The following is a 20,474-nucleotide window of genomic DNA, read 5'->3' as shown; positions in this document are numbered from 1 at the left end:
CCATCCCTGGAGGTGCTCAAGAAAAGGGTGGATGTGGCAGTGAGGGATATGGAATAGTGGGTATGGTGGGGTTGGATTGACAGTTGATGATTGTAGTGGTCTTTCCATCCTTTATGATTCTGTGATTATTCATTAATAGATCATCATAGCCAGTAGAAATACCCTTCTACCAAAAGGTTCCTTCCTACAGCAGGAAGAATAGGAACAAGCTAAAGCTTTCAACAAAGCTTCATTTTACCTCATTAATAGGGGACCTCTGCATAGCTGGTGCCTATGGTAACTTCACAGTGTGTATCCAGAACCTGAAACTATTTCAGTGTCAACTTAGCATCAAATATGGTAGCTGGATCTGATACTGATACACAAATACATCCTTAATGCATTGTTTGAATGCTTATGATCATATTGGACTGTAGCCTTTTTTTTTTTTTTTTTTTTTTTTTTTCCATATTTCTGAAATGGAGATAATACTTATGCACCTCACAGAAATTGTATGAATGAATTTGCTTGTGTTTGGGAACTGTTCAGACTTCAGTGAGGTGAAACCCAAGTTGCAGATTATTGAGGTAAATAGAGAAAGATGATCAGGTGATAGCAACACGATGTACAGACTTACACAATCTGTTTTCTGCATAGTCTTCCACTAAACCAGAATTTTTTAACCTGTGACAATCTCTGGGTAACCATCACAAAAACAGTTTCATTTAAACATTGCTCAGTCTGCTGCCATGCAGAGAGGCAAAGTAAGTAATAAAATGAATTTTTGGTTCTTCACAAAGTATCTCTAGATGTAGGTCTATAATGAAAGGGCTGATATGAGTAAGCAAGTCAGTCTTAGCTGCTTTGGTGGTTTGTATGGCTGGAGCACGTGAAAATTATGCTTGCTTGCCTTAAGTAGTATTTCTTGCAGTGGCTTAAGAGCAGCACTAGCTGCAGATAGGAATATCCCATGATATATTCTGGATTGGAAACTGGTAGGAGAATGGCAGATTCATAACTTTCTCCAGTAATAACCAAACTTCCAGTATGCTGTGGATGTTTTGAGGTATGCTTCCATCTTATAGCCATTATGGTGCAGTGTGCAACCTGCAAGTGCAGCCTCAGCCTTCCTTCTGGGGGCTGTCAAAGGAGATGCTGATCATACCACACGTGCAATGAGTTGGGGCTGGAAGCTAAGCACATGAGAAGTGAATAGTGCATATTGCAAAGAAAACAGCTTGATGAATAGTGAATGAAGGTGCTGTGAGGATGCTGTGAATGTGCTGTGTCCTGGATTCTGCAACTGTTTACAAAGCTCTGCATCTTTCCTTGGAGTTGTGCACAGGACAGGGCTAAAGAATACATATTGTGATTCAAGAGAATATCCTGACCAGTTCCAAACACCAAGAAAAAAGGGGTGATGGAAAAACTCGGTGACAAAAGTAGAGGAGAGGGGAAACTCAAATGATCGATTCTGATGAAAATGAGAACAGCTACTTACCAGGATGCTGTAGATTGAAGAAAGGTTAAAAAGTATTAGAGGACAGGATCATTAAAGCCTGTCCAAATGTTCTTTCAAGATCAGAGACTTAGGAGAGATTGAAAAAGTACTTTAAAGTGCTAATTGTCTTTTTCCCTGTTGGGTTTTCACAGGCAGCAAGTGCCTGCCAGGCCCTGAGGGCATCCTGTGTTGATACAGGGTTGCTACACTGGTCCTGTAGTGCTGGGGCTGCAGGGGTTGATGGGGAGCAGAGAGGGGAAATCTCCCCTTCCTATGGTTCTGAGCACAGGTGTGTAGAAAGGAGTTCACAGTCCAGAACAGAGATAGGGCAGAACTGCAGTTAGGTTTAGGTAAACAGGAACTTCTTTCCCATGTTCAGAAAATGGCAGTTTATTTCCTCATTTTGCTGCACAGCTGACCAACGCCAGCAAGCCCCTTAAAGGTCTCACTTTTTAGAGATCCTTTCACAGCAATCTAACAGTATAGTTAGAATGAATGAATTGTGTCTGGGTGCAAAATATGTATGTTTGCACTCCCTTTACAGCCTCTCTACAATTCCAGAATGGTAAGTAGCTGATACATACATCAAATCCTGTAAATCCTCATTCTTTATTTCACATGTTGTATTTGGAATTTCTCCTTAAACCAGCTACCTCTGAATGAGTGCTTGATAGTAGCAACATCTGCCCTCTCAAACCTTTGTTTGTACAGGAATAATCACTAGCTAGCTGTACCTCCCGCCTGCTGATATTAAATTGGGCCTAAGCTCCACTGAGACAGTGAGAGGGCTCTGGGCATCTTCCTGACTTGTACTGGAGATGAGATCATGAATGCCGTGCACAGAACACACGTGCTGACCATGACTTTCTCACTCTGGAAGAAATGGCTGCTGCTGTGACCCAGCCTACCACAGCTATCTGTAAACCTGCATGCACAGCCATCATCTCCATCAGCACTTCCAGCTGACTTTCTGCTTTGCCAAGCCCACTGCCAAGCTGTTCTGAAACACATCAGAGAAGTGCCATCTCAGTCTCCAGGATCATTTCTGTGTTTGACAAGCCATAAAGCAAAGCATACTGACCACAGCATGGGTAGGAATCTGACCTAACCTGCTGTAGTGCCAACAGGTTTGGGTAACTGCTTTCATCCATTTTTGGCTCACAAAAGATTGGGAGAAGGTGCAGCCCACAGCTTTCCTTCCTGATCAGTGGAAAAGCCCTATCAGAGACAAAGAACTTCTGCAGTAATCAGGAAGGACGTCTCCTTTGCCGTAGGACCTTGAAGAATTTTGCATTAGGAGGGATCCTAACGATTATTTTCACAAAGGAGGATTGGGAAGAGAGAAGAAAAAGCCTTCCAGCTCAAGCCAGCCCAGCTTCTCTTTTCTTTTGTCTCCTTGCAGTGAAAAAAGAGTCTCATTTTTTCTTTGTATTTTCTTTTTTCTCCTGATCCTTTCCTTGGACATAGAAAAAGAAAGCTGGTGAATGCCCCTTGAATAGTCTTGTCTTCTGTCTTCAGAATAAAGAGAAAATAACCTTTTAAACTGTGATGATGGCCCATGAAACGCAGTTAATTAACCTGCTGTGATGGAGGAAGGCTTGACTGCTGTGGTGTGAACAGCTGAAGGACAGATGAGGAAATAAGGAAAAACACTGGAGTTTGGGGACAAGATGAGAACACAGCTATTTATCTGCTTGATTTCCTTTTTGGAAGACTCATATCATTTATGTTTTGTGTAATACTGTCACACATAGAAAGGAGGCTAGAGAAGTATGTCTGGCTGAGACACAGGCAGCCCTGTTATCTGCTGAGTGCCCTGCCCGCAGCAGCATCTGAAGATGTGCAGGGAAATGGAAGCCCAATGTTCTGTGCATGCCTGTGCTTCTTACACTCTGGCTGTGCAGAGTAAGAGTCTAAATGAACCATTTTTAAGACCAGTCCCATGTGCCTAGGTTGAGGTTTTCTTTAGTTAGTTGAGTGTTCAGTACCCTGGCTGTACTGCGCTGGCTGGTTATTTATCTGCCTCATCTTCTGGCTCCAGGAGACAGTTTCTTTCCCCCATGTCTATGCCAGAAATTCAACACGCATACGACTCCAGTCTGATCATATCATTTTCTCTTGCAGCAGTCCAACATGCTGGGAAAAGGGCCAGGGAGATTTAAAAGGGAAAAACAGAAAACACGACAAATAAAAAGGCCAAAAAAACCCACTTAGGATCTCACGATGCCAAAGTGAGCAGCAGTGCTGCTGGCACAGCTGGCCCACAGTGGATAACAACACACAAGAAGTGATCAGAACCTCGTCAGCCAGCACTTTTCTGCATGTCAGCAGGCAATAGACACTGCCTACAGACTGGTTGGTGGCTTTACTCCTTCACGCTGCTACTTCAGCTACATGAACAGCCCCATCCCTGCTGGTGGCACGTCCCCTGGCAGCCCACAGCCACATAGGCAGCTCTATCCCTGCTGGTGGCACGTCCCCTGGCAGCCCATGCTACTTCCTCTCCCTCCTCGGGTTCCAGTCAGTGCTGGAATGTGACATTTCACAGGGCCTGCAGGTTCAAGACTCCTTAATTCTGACACGGTGTTAAGTTTATTACAACCTGGTGAAACGCATCACTACCAAATTCATAGCTCTGCTCTCCTCCTTTCCCACATGTTTTCGTGAGGAAAGTGAGAAGCTGGACCTTTCAAACAACACTCTGTTTTTAAAAAGTGTGATGCCGGAGCAATACAATATATGCACAATATGAAAGGATGAAGTTCCAGGATAAGTGCTGCCTGTAGCCAGCAGTAACAAATCACAAGACTTTTAAATGAAAGCCCAGTCTATTAAAAGTGCTTCTGTTCCAGGGGGCCAGCAGACCAAGGTAATATCAAAAATGTTGGGCTTACTATTGCAGAGTACTGAGACCTCTTGAAATCCGAGCGTCCCCAGACCCTCTGACTTAGAAGGGAGCTGGAGAACTTTAACCCTTTGTAGAACCTGCTCACAAATTTTCTGTCTTTGATGTGGGACAAGGCAAATATCTAATGGGCTCCAAAAATCACAGGCTGGGAAAAATTCGCCACACCAGGATTTTTATTCCTTAGAATCAAATTGCATGAATAAGTCTGGTTGCAAATGAGTTATTTGAGTTACCAAATGGGGCAGATTTGATCCTCTCAGGATTTCTAGTAGTCTACTGATTATTTTTCAGTTCAGCTGAATAATCACCATCTGCAACAAGAAATAGCAGACAGTATTTCTTCCCCTCTCCCAGTTGGGTGGGGCAATACTTTATCCCTGACATAGGCTCCATTATTTCTTGCCCTTGGGGCTGAAGACTGTAGCCCAGTTTTTCAACTGACTTACAGTAATGTGCCATCTTATCCAATAAGACAAAGATGCCATTTTATACTCGTTACAAAAATCGACAAACGTCCCCAGATGTGATGACACCTTTCCACTGATTTCAGCAGCTTTTGGATATGGCCCTCATGATACAGACCACATGGATTATTATTTCTTCACAATACTCAGAACAGCATAGTATGCTTAAAATCTTCTGTTAATGCTTTACTGAGGAAAGAAGCGTAATAAAATATTGAATGCCATATATTAAAGAAAATCTTTGTCTGTTTCAGCAGAAACCTGAGGTTTTACACCTAAAACACATATGGATGTTCAGATGTGGAGGCCAGAAGAACTGGCCCTCAGCTGCAGAAATGCAAGACTTTGGCATCAATGAGATGTTCTGACACCCAGATGAAAGGATCTGACTTTTTGTCTTGCAGAAGGGCGGTTGGCTTAGTTCATATACATGAGATAAGCACCCATAAACTCAGTGATCCTGATCAGGGATTCATCTGCTACTCAGAATCGTACTACTGCAGTCAGCTCCAGTTCTTTGTATTCCTTAACTCCTATTAGAATGTGCTTAATTTATCATGAATTTGGCTATAATTGGAGAAAGTGGACTTTTCAGCATCAGAAGTGAATGTTTCCATTCCACTTTACAGGCTCTTTGCTTAGAAATAGAAGAGTTAAATTGGAAGGGACATACAAAGACTTACTAGTCCACTCGTGTGACCACTTCAGGAATACCCACAAGTTCAAGCCACACCTTCAGCAGCCAGGTCATGTCCAGCTGTTAGAGCAGAGCCCAGGGTGCCAAGCATGCTCTCCACCTACTAGAGCAGTGCTGCTGTTTGCTCTACAGATATCTGTTATTCAAATGCCTCATACTTCACATAGGTCAGGAAGAAAACAGTTTAAAATCTAACCCATATAGATGCAGGCAGGCAGCGAGTGAGCCGACCAGTAGCACATTACCCTTGTCCTGACATCAGTTTGCAGCCAGGTGATGAAAGGCACTTCACCAGCAGCTTTTAGAGCCACCCCTATTAAAGGCTGCTCCTGACCTTAGCTGTCTGAGCTCACTGTTTGCTAAGAATAATTATTTTGGGGTTGTTGTTTTGTGTTTGGTTATTTGTTTCTTTTTCCTAATTAAGTGTACATCAAGCATCCAGCAGGGATGTCAATAACTGAACTTACACAAAGGCTTCAGGTGAAACCATTTGCACACAGCATTAGCAGGAGTGTCGAAGTCCTCAAGACTTGGAGCAGTGCTATCTCCAAAGAGCTCTGCAGTTTGATTTAGAAGGTTAGCTATTGACAAAATGGATTTAAGACTAATAGATTTAATAGATTCTGACACTTGTTTGTCTTTCAGACTGATCAGAGCCTGCCTGCACGTGGGTCCAGTGACTGCTGGAGAGCGAGAGTCCCTAGAGCCACTGAAAGCAGCGGCACCCCTAGCCAGACCAGAACGATGCAGGTGAGGGCAATAGATGGGGCCGTGGGAAGATAAAGGACTAAGCCTAACGAAGGGCCCACCTCCCCAGCTGTCTCACAGAGCACGGGAGACGTTAAAGAGCAGGAGGGGGAGCAAAAGAAGCCCGGCAGCTGGACATCGCTGGAAGGAAGCGGAGAGCACGAAGCAGCGTCGAAAGGGGAACGCGGAGAGGTAACGGCTGTAACTGGCACGGCTGGGAGCACCGCGCTGCGCTGCTGAACAGCGGTGCAACAGCAGCGCGCAGTGACGGGACGGGGAAGGACAGCTGGGGGAGAGTGGAACGGAGCCAAGAGCTTCGCTGCCACTCCGGAGAGAAAGCCGTGGGGATTTCCGAGTGCGAGCTTTGCTCTGCGTGTGCTGCTGTGTCTGCTGAGCTGCAGCGATCAGTGATGCGAGCCAGCGGGTCGCAGAGGTGTTGGGAACTGCGCAGGCAATGAATGAGGAAGGGAAGCCTGGTTCCATGAGTTTAGCTACGGATGTTTTCTGCTTAGAGTAAGGGCACGGAGAGGCAGGAGCAGACTTTGGGCCCAGAGTTGCGCAACTCAAAGCCAGCACGTTAGTGGCTGTGCTGAACAGTACAGCTGTGTTAGACACAGAGCTCAGCAAGTCGTCATTTGAAGGACTGAATCTCTCTTCTTAGGAGCATGGCTGTATGCACCATTTATTTTTAATATCAGCTGTAGCATATCACCACACAACAGGCTGCATTTATAACAAACTGGGTGTTATGCTCCCAGCAAGAAGTGTTCCTTGCAGTCCCAGTGCATCTCTGTAGAGTGTCGGGAGGAGTGCAGGGATGAGAACACTGGGTCCTGGGCACTGCCACTCGGTAAATGTTCTCTGATTATTGCTTGTTTCTTTGTTTTTCACGCCACAAACACAGCAACCGTGCACGCTGAGTTTCAACTCGTGCCGCTAACACAAGTTTGTGCTTTAACTCAAACGTGGTTACCAGCAACAGTCCCACAGCCCCACGGAACGGCCGCCAGAGGGACCCCCGCGCCGCCCGGACACGCGTCCCCCGTCTGCCGCCCCAGCTCCCCGTCTCGCAGCGCTCACCGCGGACGCCCGGCGGGCAGACGCACACGTAGCCCTCGGCGCGGTCGTGGCGGAAGGGCGGCGGCAGCTCGGGCTCTTGGCCGTAGCGGGCGGCCCAGGAGCGTTCCAGGCAGCGGCCCGCGGCGCACGGCGCGCTGCTGCACTCACTGATGTCGGTCTCGCAGTGGGAGCCGGTGTAGCCTGCAAAGGCGAGCAGAGAAGGAAAAGAACCACCGGCCCATCCCCCCCATGTCTCTAATCACGTCCCTCAGTGCCACTTCTCGGTTCTTGAACGCCTCCAGGGACAATGACCCCACCACCTCACCAATGCACCACCGCTGTAGGCAGGGAGAGCAGTTCCCCCAGGCTCGCAGTACCCAGTGGGCACTGAGCTCGTGGACCACATATATGGCCATGTGGCTTCATAGGGGGTGTTACAAGAGAACCTGGGGCTTACCTGGCCAGCAGTGACAGGTGACTCCATCAGCACTGTCCTCACATGTGGCGTTGTTGTGGCACGGCTGTGACCAGCAAGGGGGTACACGGGTCTCACAGTGCAGGCCCATGAACCCGGTGCCAGTGCAGTTGCAGTTGTATCTGTACACAGGAAGAAGTAGTCATTGCAGGAGCCCAGCCTCAGTTCCCAAATATGCCCAGAGCTCGCGTGCTTTTCTTAGGTTTCAATACAGAATTGTCAATTACTTCTGTAGTTTCAATAGTAACAGTAATGTTAGCTTCTTTTTGATAGCAATGCCATTGCTATGGGTTTAGACCTGAACAACTGGGTAACAGATACCAATTCTAGAAACTGTGCATCTGAAATCATGGGGAATCTTCCTGAGCAACAGGTAAGAGTACACTTCTTTGGTAATTTCTGTGTTTAGTACCTAAATTTCAGACCTGCAGTAAATACATGAAGGGAGCTGCATGCTGGATTTGATGGAATGCCTGGGAACTGCTGGCCCCTGGGTCTGGCAGTCAAGTACAAACTATTCAGTGTCCTGTTTAAGTGTAAGCAAGCAAAAATGTATGGCAGGGCAGTGTGTTACTTGTGTGTGGATTGTGCTTAAATTTAGAGGTGACGCAGTCCAGGTGGCATTTGGATCTAAGATATAAAATGTAATGATGAGGATGTGAATCAGAAAAATAATTTTCATATTGATACATTTTCAGACTTTAAAAATTGTGTGCTGATGCCAATGAGCAAAGGTAAACCAGAGCTTTGGCTGCCTGGGCTGTGCTGAACTTCTGTGCAGGGCTGGTCATGCTGGGTGAAGCAGCTTCCTTGCCCTGAATTCTCTTCATTTACTACACTTTTGTGAATGGGCTGCAGGTAGTTTTGCAGCAGGAGCTGTTACTTAACAGGCATATAGAGCATCAGACAGGTTCCTAATGGAGCCTATTGCTATGGCTACTCTGATCACTTTGCCTCTTCTCCAATGTTTCTGCCTATCTGCTGTTGGCAGATTCCTTTTCGTCCTGGTTTCAGCTGGGAGAGAATGGATTCTTTTCTTCATAGTGCCTGGGACGATGCTGTGCTGTGGCTGTAGGAGAGCAGCGCTGTTGGTAACACACAGATGCCTTAGCTGTTGCTGAGCAGTGCTGCACAGAGCCAAGGGCATTTTAACTTCTTGCCGCCCTGCCAGCGAGGGGAGGTGACAGCGAGCAAAGGGCTGCGCGGTCACCTCCCCTGACCCACCCCACTCCCCCTCCCGCTCTCCGCGCGTCCCCACGCGCACCCCCCGGGCAGGTCGGCGCAGCGCGCTCCGTGCAGGCAGGGGCTGCTGGCGCACTCGTCCACGTCCGTCTGGCAGAGGGCGCCGCGGAAACCGGGCGGGCAGGAGCAGGAGAAGGCGGCCGGCGCGTCGCGGCAGGTGGCGCCGTTCTGGCACGGCAGCGACTGGCACTCGTCCACGTCCAGCTCGCAGTTGGCTCCTGCGGGGAGAGGGCGGGCGCGGGGTTAGCGCGAGGCTCACGTGCTGGTTTGTTGTTTGGGTGTGTGGCTGGTTGGTCATTTCTCCCAAGCAACGGTAGGTTTCAAGTGGAAGTGTCGCAGTGTGCGGCGTTTTGTTCTCGTTTTTTTGGTTTGTTTGTTTGTTTGCTTTTTGCAAGGCTTGGGGGAATTCACCAAAACCTGAAATTAGCTTGAAAAGCAAATGGTATCCTGGGCTCCATCAGAAGAGGGATGGATGCGGGGACAGGGAGGTGATTGTCCACCTCTGCTCTTCTCTTGTGAGGCCCCATCTGCAGTACCAGGTCCAGGTCTGGATCCCCAAGTACAAAAAAGACAGGGAGCTGTTGGAGAGGGTCCAGAGGAGGGCCACAAAGATGATCAGGGGACTGGAGCACCTCCCATATGTAGACAGGCTGAGGGAGCTGGGCTTGTTCAGCCTGGAGAAAAGAAGGCTGCGGGGTGACCTCATTGCAGCTTTTTAGTACCTAAAGGGAGCCTACAAACAGGAGGGAAATTAATTCTTTGAAAGGGTAGATAACAGCAGGACAAAGGGAAATGGTTATAAGTTGAGGAAGGGAAAATTTTAGGCTGGATGTCAGGGGGAAATTCTTTACTATGAGAGTGGTGAGGTGCTGGAACAGGCTGCCCAGAGAGGCTGTGGATGCCCCATCCCTAGAGTTGTTCAAGGCCAGATTGGATGGAGCCCTGGGCAGCCTGGTCTAGTATTAAATGTGGAGGTTGGTGGCCCTGCCTGTGGCAGGGGGTTGGAGATTCATGTTTCTTGAGGTCCCTTCCAACCCTGGCCATTCCATGATAATTCACAAGAGCAGGCCTTTTAATGTTAACTCAAACACAGAAACAAGTTAAACAAATTTTTGCTCATTCAAACCGTGCTACAATCATTTTTATGTAACACAAGTGATTAGCAATATCATCAAACCTGCACCAGTAGCTGAACCCGAGATCACTGACTGGTAGCTGTGCTTTGCTGCTTAGTGTGTGTTTGCTCCACATAGTAAAGTGCAAACAGCCCAGCTTTGGGTGCTGGGAAGGCTGCGGTTCTGGAACTGCTCTGCAGAGATAAGCGATGAGACCACAGCAGTGCTAATGGCAGTTCACAGCTCTTGATGACTGTTGGCAGGTTATGTGCCTGCTCCTTTTCCTTATCTCTACTATAGAACAAGATACTAAAAAAAATGGATGATTTACGTCCTACATTTTCCACTTTAGTCATTCCAGCATTCTGTATGTTTATCTACTTATTTCATGCTTTCGGTAATAAGCACTGATTTATTTTTTTTTTTTTTAGTAACTTCCACCTGCCAAGTCAGCTTGTTTTAGCAGCCATGTCAGCCTCAAAATACATTGGCACATTGTAGTGAAGAAGCTGCTTTTAGGCTGACCTCCCTGTCTGTCCTTCAGCAGCCAAAGGAGCAGCGATATTGTGAACAGTTCTCAAGGGCATTTCCTGACTGGGAGGGAATCTTCAGCAGGGGAGAAACTGCAGGGACTTCGGGCCCTTTCTGGGGGCTGAGAACTTCATCCCTCTCTCAGGTGAAGGGCAGGCTTTCAAAAGATGCAATGAACCACCAGGTTGTTTATTGGGATTATCTTAGCAGTTCATTTAAGAGCTCATCTTTAACTCTTTCCTGACGCTGCTTTTCCTGTTCTGTTCTGAAATTACTACATTTAACTAGGAACTTTTTGTTTCTTCTGAAAACAATGATATTGCTGTTATTTAGCATTATTTCTTGATCTCTGGTTTATTTTGTCCCTCTAAATGTAGCATGCTCCTCTAAAGAATAAAAATCCATAGAATGGATAAGTATCTGAAAATATCTTAAAGTATCAAAACAAAATGGGAAGGTGTTAGTTTGTAACTATTCTCACTGTATTTAAACTTAATTCTCATCAAAGTACATGCACTTCTTTTCATCTTCCTGGTAGTTACAAAGCAAAAGTACCATGGTTTTACGGAATGTATTCTTAAAACTTCTTGAGGCTGCACATAACGCATGAGATGGGTGATGCTCCCAGTCTGTACCCCCAGCCTGCGCATCAGGGATTTGGCTGCCAGTGGGAGCACCGCAATGATCCTGTGTGGATTTATGGTAATGTGCATCACATCCAGACGTAGTGAGCGATCCCTCTGCAGTCGTTGCCCTGTGAATCCACTGTAATTGTAAGCAATGTGTTTGCAGAAGTGTGTCTAGTGACCGTAAATCTGCCAGAGCATGTTAACAGCTCACAGCAAGCACTGCGAGCCATGTGACAAAACAAGCCCTGCTCAGCGGAGCCTCGGCCCGGCCAGCTTTCAGACCGTGGCGATTAGCAGGAGAGCTCAACGCTGTTTTGTGCTTCACGTCTTTAATCTATCAGCCCAGCAACCTGCCTTCGGCAATGCTGCCTCAGAAGAAAACTTCCCTCCCTGATGTGCCCAGCCGATGTGATGTGCTGCACGAACGGGGATTCCTTCCCAGCCGCAGCGAGTCTGCTGTCAGGTTTTCTCAGATGTGAGGAAGAGAGATGAAAAGATTGGATCTGCGTTTGCACCTCAGTCTCATGTTTTGTCATGAATATGCTGAGTGCCAAACATCATGTGCCAGAAGGCAGGAAAGGAGGGCAGTGCCGGGCACTCCTTGGCCAGTCCGCGGGTCCAGGAGTAAGGGAGGGGTGGCAGTGCCATGTGTACCTGGCCACACCGGTGCTTGGGATTGGGAAGATGGATATAAGTGATGTTTATAAATTCTGTGGTTTCTTGGGAGACTTCTTTATACTGCTTGCTTTCTAGCTAAGTCCTGCTGTGCTCTTCTTTGATAATAAAAAGTAAATGCAGGTGAAGGCGAAAGGCGTGTGGCCCCTACTTCCAACTCACTGCCTGTGGGCAGGGTTGGACAGAGGAATGTGTGGGCCCTGTGCAGCCCAAATGGGGAATCCAGGCCCTCTCTCCTCCTGCACTGACGTGTGGAGCTCAGGAACCCTGGAAGGGGAGAGCTTCCTAGAATTCCTCTATCTGTATGGAGTGAGATTGTGTCCCACCACCCAGATGGGGTGTGTTGGATAGCCTTCCTGTTTTTCCTATTCACCAGCAGGCAAAGAGCTTGTACCTTCCCTCCAGCAGAACTCATAGAAGATTTCCCCACTTGGAAGGAAGTGTTTGGTTTTATGGGGTGAGGTGAAGTGATGTTTTGGCACATCGAGGCTGATCACAGGCAGGCACAAGGACGGTAGCAGTGGCACTTTGATTTAGCAAGATTTTTTTGCCACTTAGCAGTATTCCTATGTTTTTTGGCATGGCACTGGTTTGAATAGCAGTGTGACGATCTGTACCAACAACCAGCTTGTGGGATAGATGTTCCATGCTGGTAGCCTGACAACTGGGTGCCTAAAGGCTTTGGGAGTGTTTCTTTTAGTGCCTAAGGCATACAGTGCATCTGTTGTAAATATTTGCATGGTGCGTATTTACTGCTAAGAATACTGAGTGAGAACTAGGATTCATCAGTTAATAATTTCCTTGTATTGTACAGAGTCTGTTTCAGTTGCATCATAGTAAAAGTTATTGTAGTCTGTTGTACCTATCTTGTCTAACCCTGAAGCACATTCCCCATGCAAAAGGGGACTGACTGTCTTTGGCTCAGGCTTGTTTTTGAAGCAGTCAGAGGTCCTGGGTAGTTCGCAGCAAAGCATTTGAGAGGACTGGCTTCCTTCAGCAGAGTGCAGCATGGTAATTAGCATCCCCGGCTGTGGGCAGCCAACAGGCGCCATCGCCCGGCTCTGCTGGGGTGAATTAAAGCAAGTGTAATTAGGCCAATGGAGGGAAAGAGGCATTTGATTAAGGTAGCCAGCAAAACTTCGACGAGGCAATTGGGCTTCATTATTTAACAGCTGCATGACACATGTCTTGTAAATAATTTCACACATGTAGAACATTATCATAGAAACTGCAGATTTCATGCTAAATTTTCCAGTCTTGGGCTCTTGGTGCGTTCTAACCTCTTCCATTTGTGTAAGAATTATGTGTGACATTTCTCAGCTATTTTAGGAAGTGCTGCAGCACAGCAATTGTACATAATACTGGTCGTAGTCCACGAAGCAAGTAGCAACTGCAGCCTGTAACTCAGGCATTTGGTTAACATTACTGCTGTAGAATTTACTGTGCATTCTCTACCTCCATATCAGGAGATATCACCTTTTTAACATCTTAGGGAAATGAGATGAGGCTGGATGACTTCCCGCAGTAATTCATGGTGTCGGGCTGGGATACTAATGGTTGGCAAGATCCCCCGGTGGAGTAAATGAGGGTTTTTATTACCAGTGGGGACACCTCGGGGCTTTCATCCAATAATCCCCCTGGCTTGTGCATTTAGCACAACTCACAGCAAGGTGCAGAAAACAACAAAAAAGAATGCTTCTGATAAATCATTTGGTTAAGTAGCCTTTAAAAGCTGCTGTTTTACTGCTGAAGGAACAGCCAGCCTGCCACTGCTGTATGGAGCAGTGGTGATTCATCTCTGCGCTGCTGAGAGCGACGTCAGAGCCGTGTGTCAGAGCACTGCAGCTCCCTCTCCTTTGTGTTTTAGACATCTTTTCCTTCCTTGGCTCTCTAATCTCCTGACTCTGCTTGTTCTGAGTGCTCTGCACTCGGAGTGACTTTGCTTGTTTTTGGCAAGACCTAACAGCATCCACCTGGAAACCTGCAGAATTTTGTGATGAAAGCAGGGCAACTCCAGCAGGATGGGCTCCCTCCAGCAGTTTATTTTGGTCTAAATCTTCACTTCTCTGTCTGGGCTTTTATTATTTTATTATGTTTTCTCCCTCTGTCTCTAAGGTACAGATTCTGTCTCTCAAGCTGAGTTCTTGGTCTACGAATCCAGGCCTGGGCCTCACTGACAGCACAGGTTAAACAAATACAGTTTCCTGAATACCACAGGAGGTCTGGGCTGAGTCTAATCATTGCAGAGTAGCCATGCTGATTGTTAATAGGCTTCTCCTTCCTCCTGCTTTCCCCTGGTTATGCAGTTTTCCCCTCGCCTGGCCTGGGCTCGGACACCCGCTGGTAGCAGCGGGGTGGCAGGAAGGTAACAAGCTTCCTTCAAACAACATTCACCCTGCTCACGAGGGATGCTAACTGAGGGCCGGCTTCCAACAAGAGCTGCGTCAGAGCTGGAAAGCTGCTTTTTACCTCTGACTTCCCTTCCTGCATGGGGATTTTGGGATGGAGCTGTAAACCGCATCTCTTATTTCTTATTCATTTGAATCACTTGAAGCAAGAGCTGTTCTTTTTCCCTTTCTGTTGCTGTGTGATTCTTTTTTTCTTTGTTTACCTAGTTGGCAATCTATTGCTAAAACACATCCCCTTTTTGCTCTTTAATGATTCAGTGTGCACTCTCTTGCTATCCTATCTGTGAATTCATCTTTGAAATTTGAAGGGAACAGCCCCCTGCAGCGATTCTGTGCTCTGCAGTGATTCTGTGCTCTGCAGTAGAGGAAGTAGGCAAGAAAAATCACACCTAAACCTTAAAAATGGGACCAGATAAAATGGAAATTTATCCCAAACCTGATCACACCAGGTTTGGGCACCTGATCACACTTTTCCTTCTGTGTAACTTCTGTGATGTTGCAGTTCCATATGAATCCTCTGTTTCTGGTAGGGCAGGGGCGAGAAAGTCAATACAATTAGTCAAGGTTAAGTCTACATGAGGTAAGTGGTGAGTTCAGGATATGTATGACTTATGGACAGGGGGAGGGATGGCTGTTGCAGAAGTGGTGGCACTTCTTTGATTTTCCTGATTCTGTTTGGAAAGCTGAAATTTGGCTGTAAAATATCTATTATTCTCTGTCAGCAGGACATTTTTCTCCTACTCCTCACTTTTTTATCCTTTTCTGATCCTGAAAATCTTTCTTTCTAGACTTTTGTACTACACTTTCTTTCTTTCTTTCTTTTCTTTCTTCGTAGCATTACTCATAGTTCACATTGATACCAAACCTTCTCACTCAACTGGGAAGGCCACTATATGGCCATATAAAATTTCATCAACTTTGAACTGCTAAAAACCTGAACAATAAGAATTGTGTTTGAGGATAATTGTTTCTTGATTCAAACTGATAAACTTCCTTCTTGACAAATGTCCATTCTTCTAGAATGTCCAGCTGCAATTTTCTATATCACTTGAAGTGGTCAGCAGAGGTACACTATAGAGGAAGGCACACTTTTTTTGAATGCCGGTAACTCACTGCAATATTTCTGCTTTCCTTCTCAGAAAAGAAGCTGAAATGAGTTTTGGAAACTTTTCCTCTGGCAACAAGAAAAGAAATCTATCTGTGGATTCAGCCAGACTAAATCAGAGAAATAATAAAAGGGGAAAATTTGAGTTATAATATGTGACATCAGTAGGACATATAGCTTAGGAAAACTTACCAGAATGAAACCAGAAAGGCATAGCCATTCTGAGAATTGATGTTGAGGGAAAGTGATAGAATAATCTATTTGGCCTTGAGGTTCAGTAAAATAGAAGAGGAAAAAGAGGCCTGTTAGCAAGGGTGGATAAGGGAATCCATTAGAAGAGAAAGAAAGTCTGAATTGGATGTTTTTGAAAGTTGCTGAAAAAGATACCTTTGTTCAGAAAACAGGGGAAAATGAAAGAAGAATGTTTTAAAAGAAAAGGCTCCCACAAAGCAAATGCCTAATTTTAAGAATACTCTTTGTTGTGATTAGCAAATCAACCAAGTCTAATTAAGTCTAATTTTATCACTGTCAAACATAAGTTTTGTCTGTAGATGAAAAAGGATGTATTTTGAGAATGTTTCTGTTAAAACAAAAGTTAACCGAGCCTGTGGCACAGTCTGATGTTTGTTAGAGTGCTCTGTAGCTTGTAGAAGATGTGAAATCTTTTTATGCACTATCACTAGTCAACTATGATAAGGTGTAGCCTGTAAGGTGCAGCTGCTGGTGCTGAGGCTGAAGACCATTTAGTAAGATAGATACGACTAAATGTGTGTGTGTGCATTTGTACAGGAATAGAACTTAGAACATGGAGTATGGTAGTTCTCCATGACAGTTTGTTTAAAACAGTGCTTACCTGTGTACCCGAGAGGACAGATGCAGTAATACCTCCCTATAAGGTTGAGACACGTTGCCCCATTCAGGCATGGGTCTGACATGCATTCATTCACCTCCAGGTCGCAGTGCTTGCCTTGGTAGCCTGGGACACAGTAGCAGGAGTATTCATCAATCCCATCCCTGCACACCGCTCCGTTGTGGCATGGTTCCGAGCTGCACTCATCAACATCCATTTCACAGCGTGTACCTGTGAATCCTGTGCGACAGAGGCAGGTGGGCCTGGCCAGGCCATCGAGGCACGTGCCTCCGTGTTCACAGGGGTTGGTGTCACACATACTGACAGCTATTTCACAAGTGGTCCCATTGTACCCATCCGGGCACTCGCAAGTGAAATTGAGGTTTCCAGCAGAACTTAAACAGGTAGCGTTTTGAAGACAAGGGTTTGAGGAGCAAGGATCGGAGGTTTTATTGCAGAGTTCCTCCATAGTGTCAAGTGACATGTCCACACAATGGCAGATATCGTCTCTGTGACCAGTGATGCATGTGGAGTTCTTTTGGCAGGAGTTTGGCAGGCACCTGGAATCATTTCTCGTGGAAAGTGACTCTAGGAAGGAAACAAAAAAGGTCCTGAGGACTTCCCCAGCGCTTGGAGTAAACCAGAAAGAACTGCAAGTCTTACCACAAATCTGCATCTTTTTGAGGTGGTCATCAAAGGCAATGCAATTATCCAACTGAGTGGTATGAAGTTTACCAAGACATCCTATGATTATTATTTTTTTTTAACGAAAGTCATATTACTAAATCATGTGGCTTCAGAAAATCCTTGAAGCTTGGATTCATAGTTCAAGAATCTATTTTCCACCTGTTTTCCCAGCTATGAAGGACAAGTTGTTTAGAGCACCTCCCTATCTCCCATGTGGACGCTCAGTTTCCTTGCTGCTATGGAGTGATGGGGAAGGATGGATTTGGAAACCTAGTGCTACTGAGAGCTAAACAGAAACAGCAGAGGAGGAAGATGAAAACATGTGGAAGCAAACACCCCTGTGCTCTGAGATGTGATGTGGCAGGGTGTGATGGTGTCTGATGTGAAGTCTGACTCCGAGGAAATGATTCAAGAATGTTTTCTACTGCTTTTGCAGAAGGGGTTGTAAGGGAAATAAATGTTTTGGTGGTTTTGGTAAAGGCTTTTTTAAATAAAGTTGCACAAGGTTAATCAGGAAAGCCTGACGTGTGATGGCTCTGGTTGGCAGAAAAGTCATTTTCATTCTTATGCAATTAAGATCACTTTGGCTGTGACTTGTTCTGACAGACTTTCTTAAAACTTGTATTTTGCATCAGAAAAATGGAAACCAAATGCTGATCACTTTGGATTTACGTTGACTGACACTTGAGATAATTATCAGTCTCTTTATAAACACTGATACATTAATCTAATTACTAGAGGAATTTGTGCCAAGCATTTTACTCTGATTAAATCCTTTTCATGTATCTGAGGCATTTGGCAGTAAAATTCCTTGCAGTAAAGCTTGCCATCTACTGGGGAACCGCCAGTACTGCCAGAAACGTGTCAGTGTTTTCCTTCTTTTAGAAGTACTGGAGTTATTAAATGTAAGAAATGCTGAGAAACACAAAGTAGGTTTTTTTTTCCTCTTGAATAAGTTTACTTAAGTTAGTGATGCTCTTGATAATATAATCTCAATTTTTCATATACCAATCAATACTTAAAAAGCACGATTTTGCCTGTTTTTTGTTTTTTTTCCCCAGCTCTTTCCTTAGACATCAGAAACTCGTCATTGGTTGGAATCGTAGACTTGTGGAATCCCCAAGGTTGGAAAAGACCTTCAAGATCATCAGGTCCAACATCCACCTACCACCTACTAAGCCATGTACCTTATTGCAGCATCTAAATGTTTCTTGAGCACCTCCTGGGGCAGTGACTCCATGATGTAATACAGAATGGTTTGGAATGGTGGAACTGCATAGAAATGAACATAGTAGGGCAAAATTAAGTTAGTGGGAAAGCTAAAATAAATAGGGCAGGAGTTGTGAGAAAGCTGGAACTATTTGTCTCCTTACTCTCCTGTCAAGGAAATTAGTGCTCTTCAGTTAAGCAAGTGATACGGAGGAGCCTGATCTCAAATCTTTCCTGAGGATTGGGTGGAGTTTTTCTAAGTTCTGTTTGAATCAGAGCTAGAATCTTCTGGTGTGCTTTTCAAAAAATTCTGCTTTCTTAAATTGGTGCAATTTAAAGTAAATCACCAGTTTCCCCCATTCTGTGAATCAGATTAGCAATCAGCCATCCAGTCTGCACCAACAAAACCTTGCAAACTGTGTTGGGCTGTTTTTGGCAGAAATGTCTTTCAGCAAAGATCTGTTCTTCCTGCAAGTGACTCTTCCCACAAGTTGGTGAAATATGTTAATCAGCAGTGTCATTTAAAATCAGATTTCAATCACCACCAATCACACTGGTATGAATTTGGGTTCACTTCAGTGCGGTTATGCCTGCACTTTGCTAATCATCACTAATCATCTCATCATGCCTGGGGGCTCCTTGTGATTCACAAGGCTGTTCTTCAAATGTGCCTTTTCTTCCCTGAAGGGAGGACTCTAAGCCATACAGAGGCTCTCAGCACTAACAGCTTCAGGGCCTTTTTTTGCATACGCTGCAGAGATTTTTCTGAGCTTCTTAACAGAGGCAGTCAATTTTCTAAGGAGGAAAACAAAAATACTATGAGGAGATGCTAACTTCTTGATGTCCAGAGTCATCAACAACAATAGTTTTACTGTGCTTTGGGCTTTGAGGAGGACTGTTTTTTAAAAAGAACTTTTGAATATAACATGAGGGTAGCAAGGGCTCAGATAGCTCGACGTCTGGATGACATGTTTGTATTGTTTTCTTGTTTAAAATTTGTCCTTGAGATTTTAAAACTAATCTGTTGATGAAAGATCTGCAACTTCAGTGTGGTGTTGAAGTAGTTGGCATGTAACTAGAAATATTCAAACGTGTCACACAGCATTGAGTGCTGCATAGAATAGCACTTGGCTCTAGTATAACTCAGCATATCTTTGTTTACATACAATGCACTGTAACATGGAAAATACAGTTCCCAATGGCAATAACTTCCTTGCAAGGATAGTTTCAGAAAATTGTGGATACGCATATATATTAAATCTTGAAGAACTAACGATGAGGTGAATGCATCTGCATAATCTAAGGAGTAAGAGTTTGGGTTCAGATACCTTCATTGTAGACTGAAAAGCAGAGATGCCATTCAAGAATCAGCATTTGGCAAATGTTGAAGAAAAGGACATAAAAACATGCCATTCTGGATTAAGCATTGCTAAGTAAAGGGCTGTCTTAGCCCTCAAAATAGCATTTCCATCAAGATTGTGAGTAGATCTTTTTTTTTTTTTTCCCCATGCAGTTCTGATTTACAAACTGAAATCTCAAACTTCCAAAACGTTGCGCTGACACTATTTCATCCCTATGCAGCCCATCTCCCAATATGCTTGTCTGCTGTCCTAATTATTGAAAGCAGTGAGCAGCTTTTAGATACCGTGATGCTGATTCTCCTTGTAAATTTCATTGGGGATGGAAATGCCACTCTCTAGGACCTGCCCCGTGCTATCCATGGTTGGAATTATGGCTCCTTCTGCTCAGTGAGAAAGTGTACCTTGGGAAAGTAGGAGGGAACCTGTAACAAACAAGCAGGAGCTTGTCACTGTGGTCATAAAGAGTTAATCCTGAATCCCTAACTTCAGCTGTGTGTCCAAAATGTCCTAGCATGTTGTTATAGAAACCGCTTTCAGGCTTTAAATCTTGAATCATAGTTATAGCCATAGTAACCGCCACCGCACACAGGCACAAAAGAAAAAGGGCAGTTAATTGAAATGTTCTATTTTATATTGAAAATATTTCAGGTACATTTGTATCCAAAACCCAAGAAAAGTAAATTAATAACATATCTGAAGGAGAAGTATTCCATATTGTAATGCTATTCAGTCATTATTCTTATGCCTATTTTAAAATGTTGTTTAGGAAGCACTTTAAGATTGAAGCTATTTGTGATTCAAATTACAGTGCATGTTATTACATGAGTGTCTC

At 45.0% G+C, this 20,474-nt stretch overlaps 1 protein-coding gene across 3 annotated transcripts in view; it reads right to left on the bottom strand.

Moving 5' to 3' along the window:
• CRB1 (crumbs cell polarity complex component 1) overlaps nucleotides 1-20,474 on the bottom strand; it is a 92,038-nt gene that overhangs the window by 50,891 nt on the left and 20,673 nt on the right. For 2 of the 3 annotated variants that reach the window (XM_090146141.1, XM_031595802.2), the window contains exons 1-4: nucleotides 16,389-17,292; nucleotides 9,095-9,290; nucleotides 7,813-7,952; nucleotides 7,377-7,556 (exon numbers count right to left, since the gene is read on the bottom strand). In XM_090146141.1, coding sequence (XP_090002267.1) covers nucleotides 7,377-7,556; nucleotides 7,813-7,952; nucleotides 9,095-9,290; nucleotides 16,389-17,061 — 1,189 coding nt within the window. In that variant the 5' untranslated portion in view covers nucleotides 17,062-17,292. Of the gene's footprint in view, nucleotides 1-7,376; nucleotides 7,557-7,812; nucleotides 7,953-9,094; nucleotides 9,291-16,388; nucleotides 17,293-20,474 lie in introns of those variants that run through there. The other variant, XM_090146140.1, reaches the window with a different exon arrangement.

The sequence above is a fragment of the Phasianus colchicus genome, chromosome 9 (assembly GCF_987193195.1).
Source record: "Phasianus colchicus chromosome 9, bPhaCol1.hap1.1, whole genome shotgun sequence".
Taxonomy (NCBI): Eukaryota; Metazoa; Chordata; class Aves; order Galliformes; family Phasianidae; genus Phasianus; species Phasianus colchicus.
The sequence above is the reverse complement of the archived record's forward strand: the minus strand, read 5'-3'. Positions and strand labels throughout refer to the sequence as shown.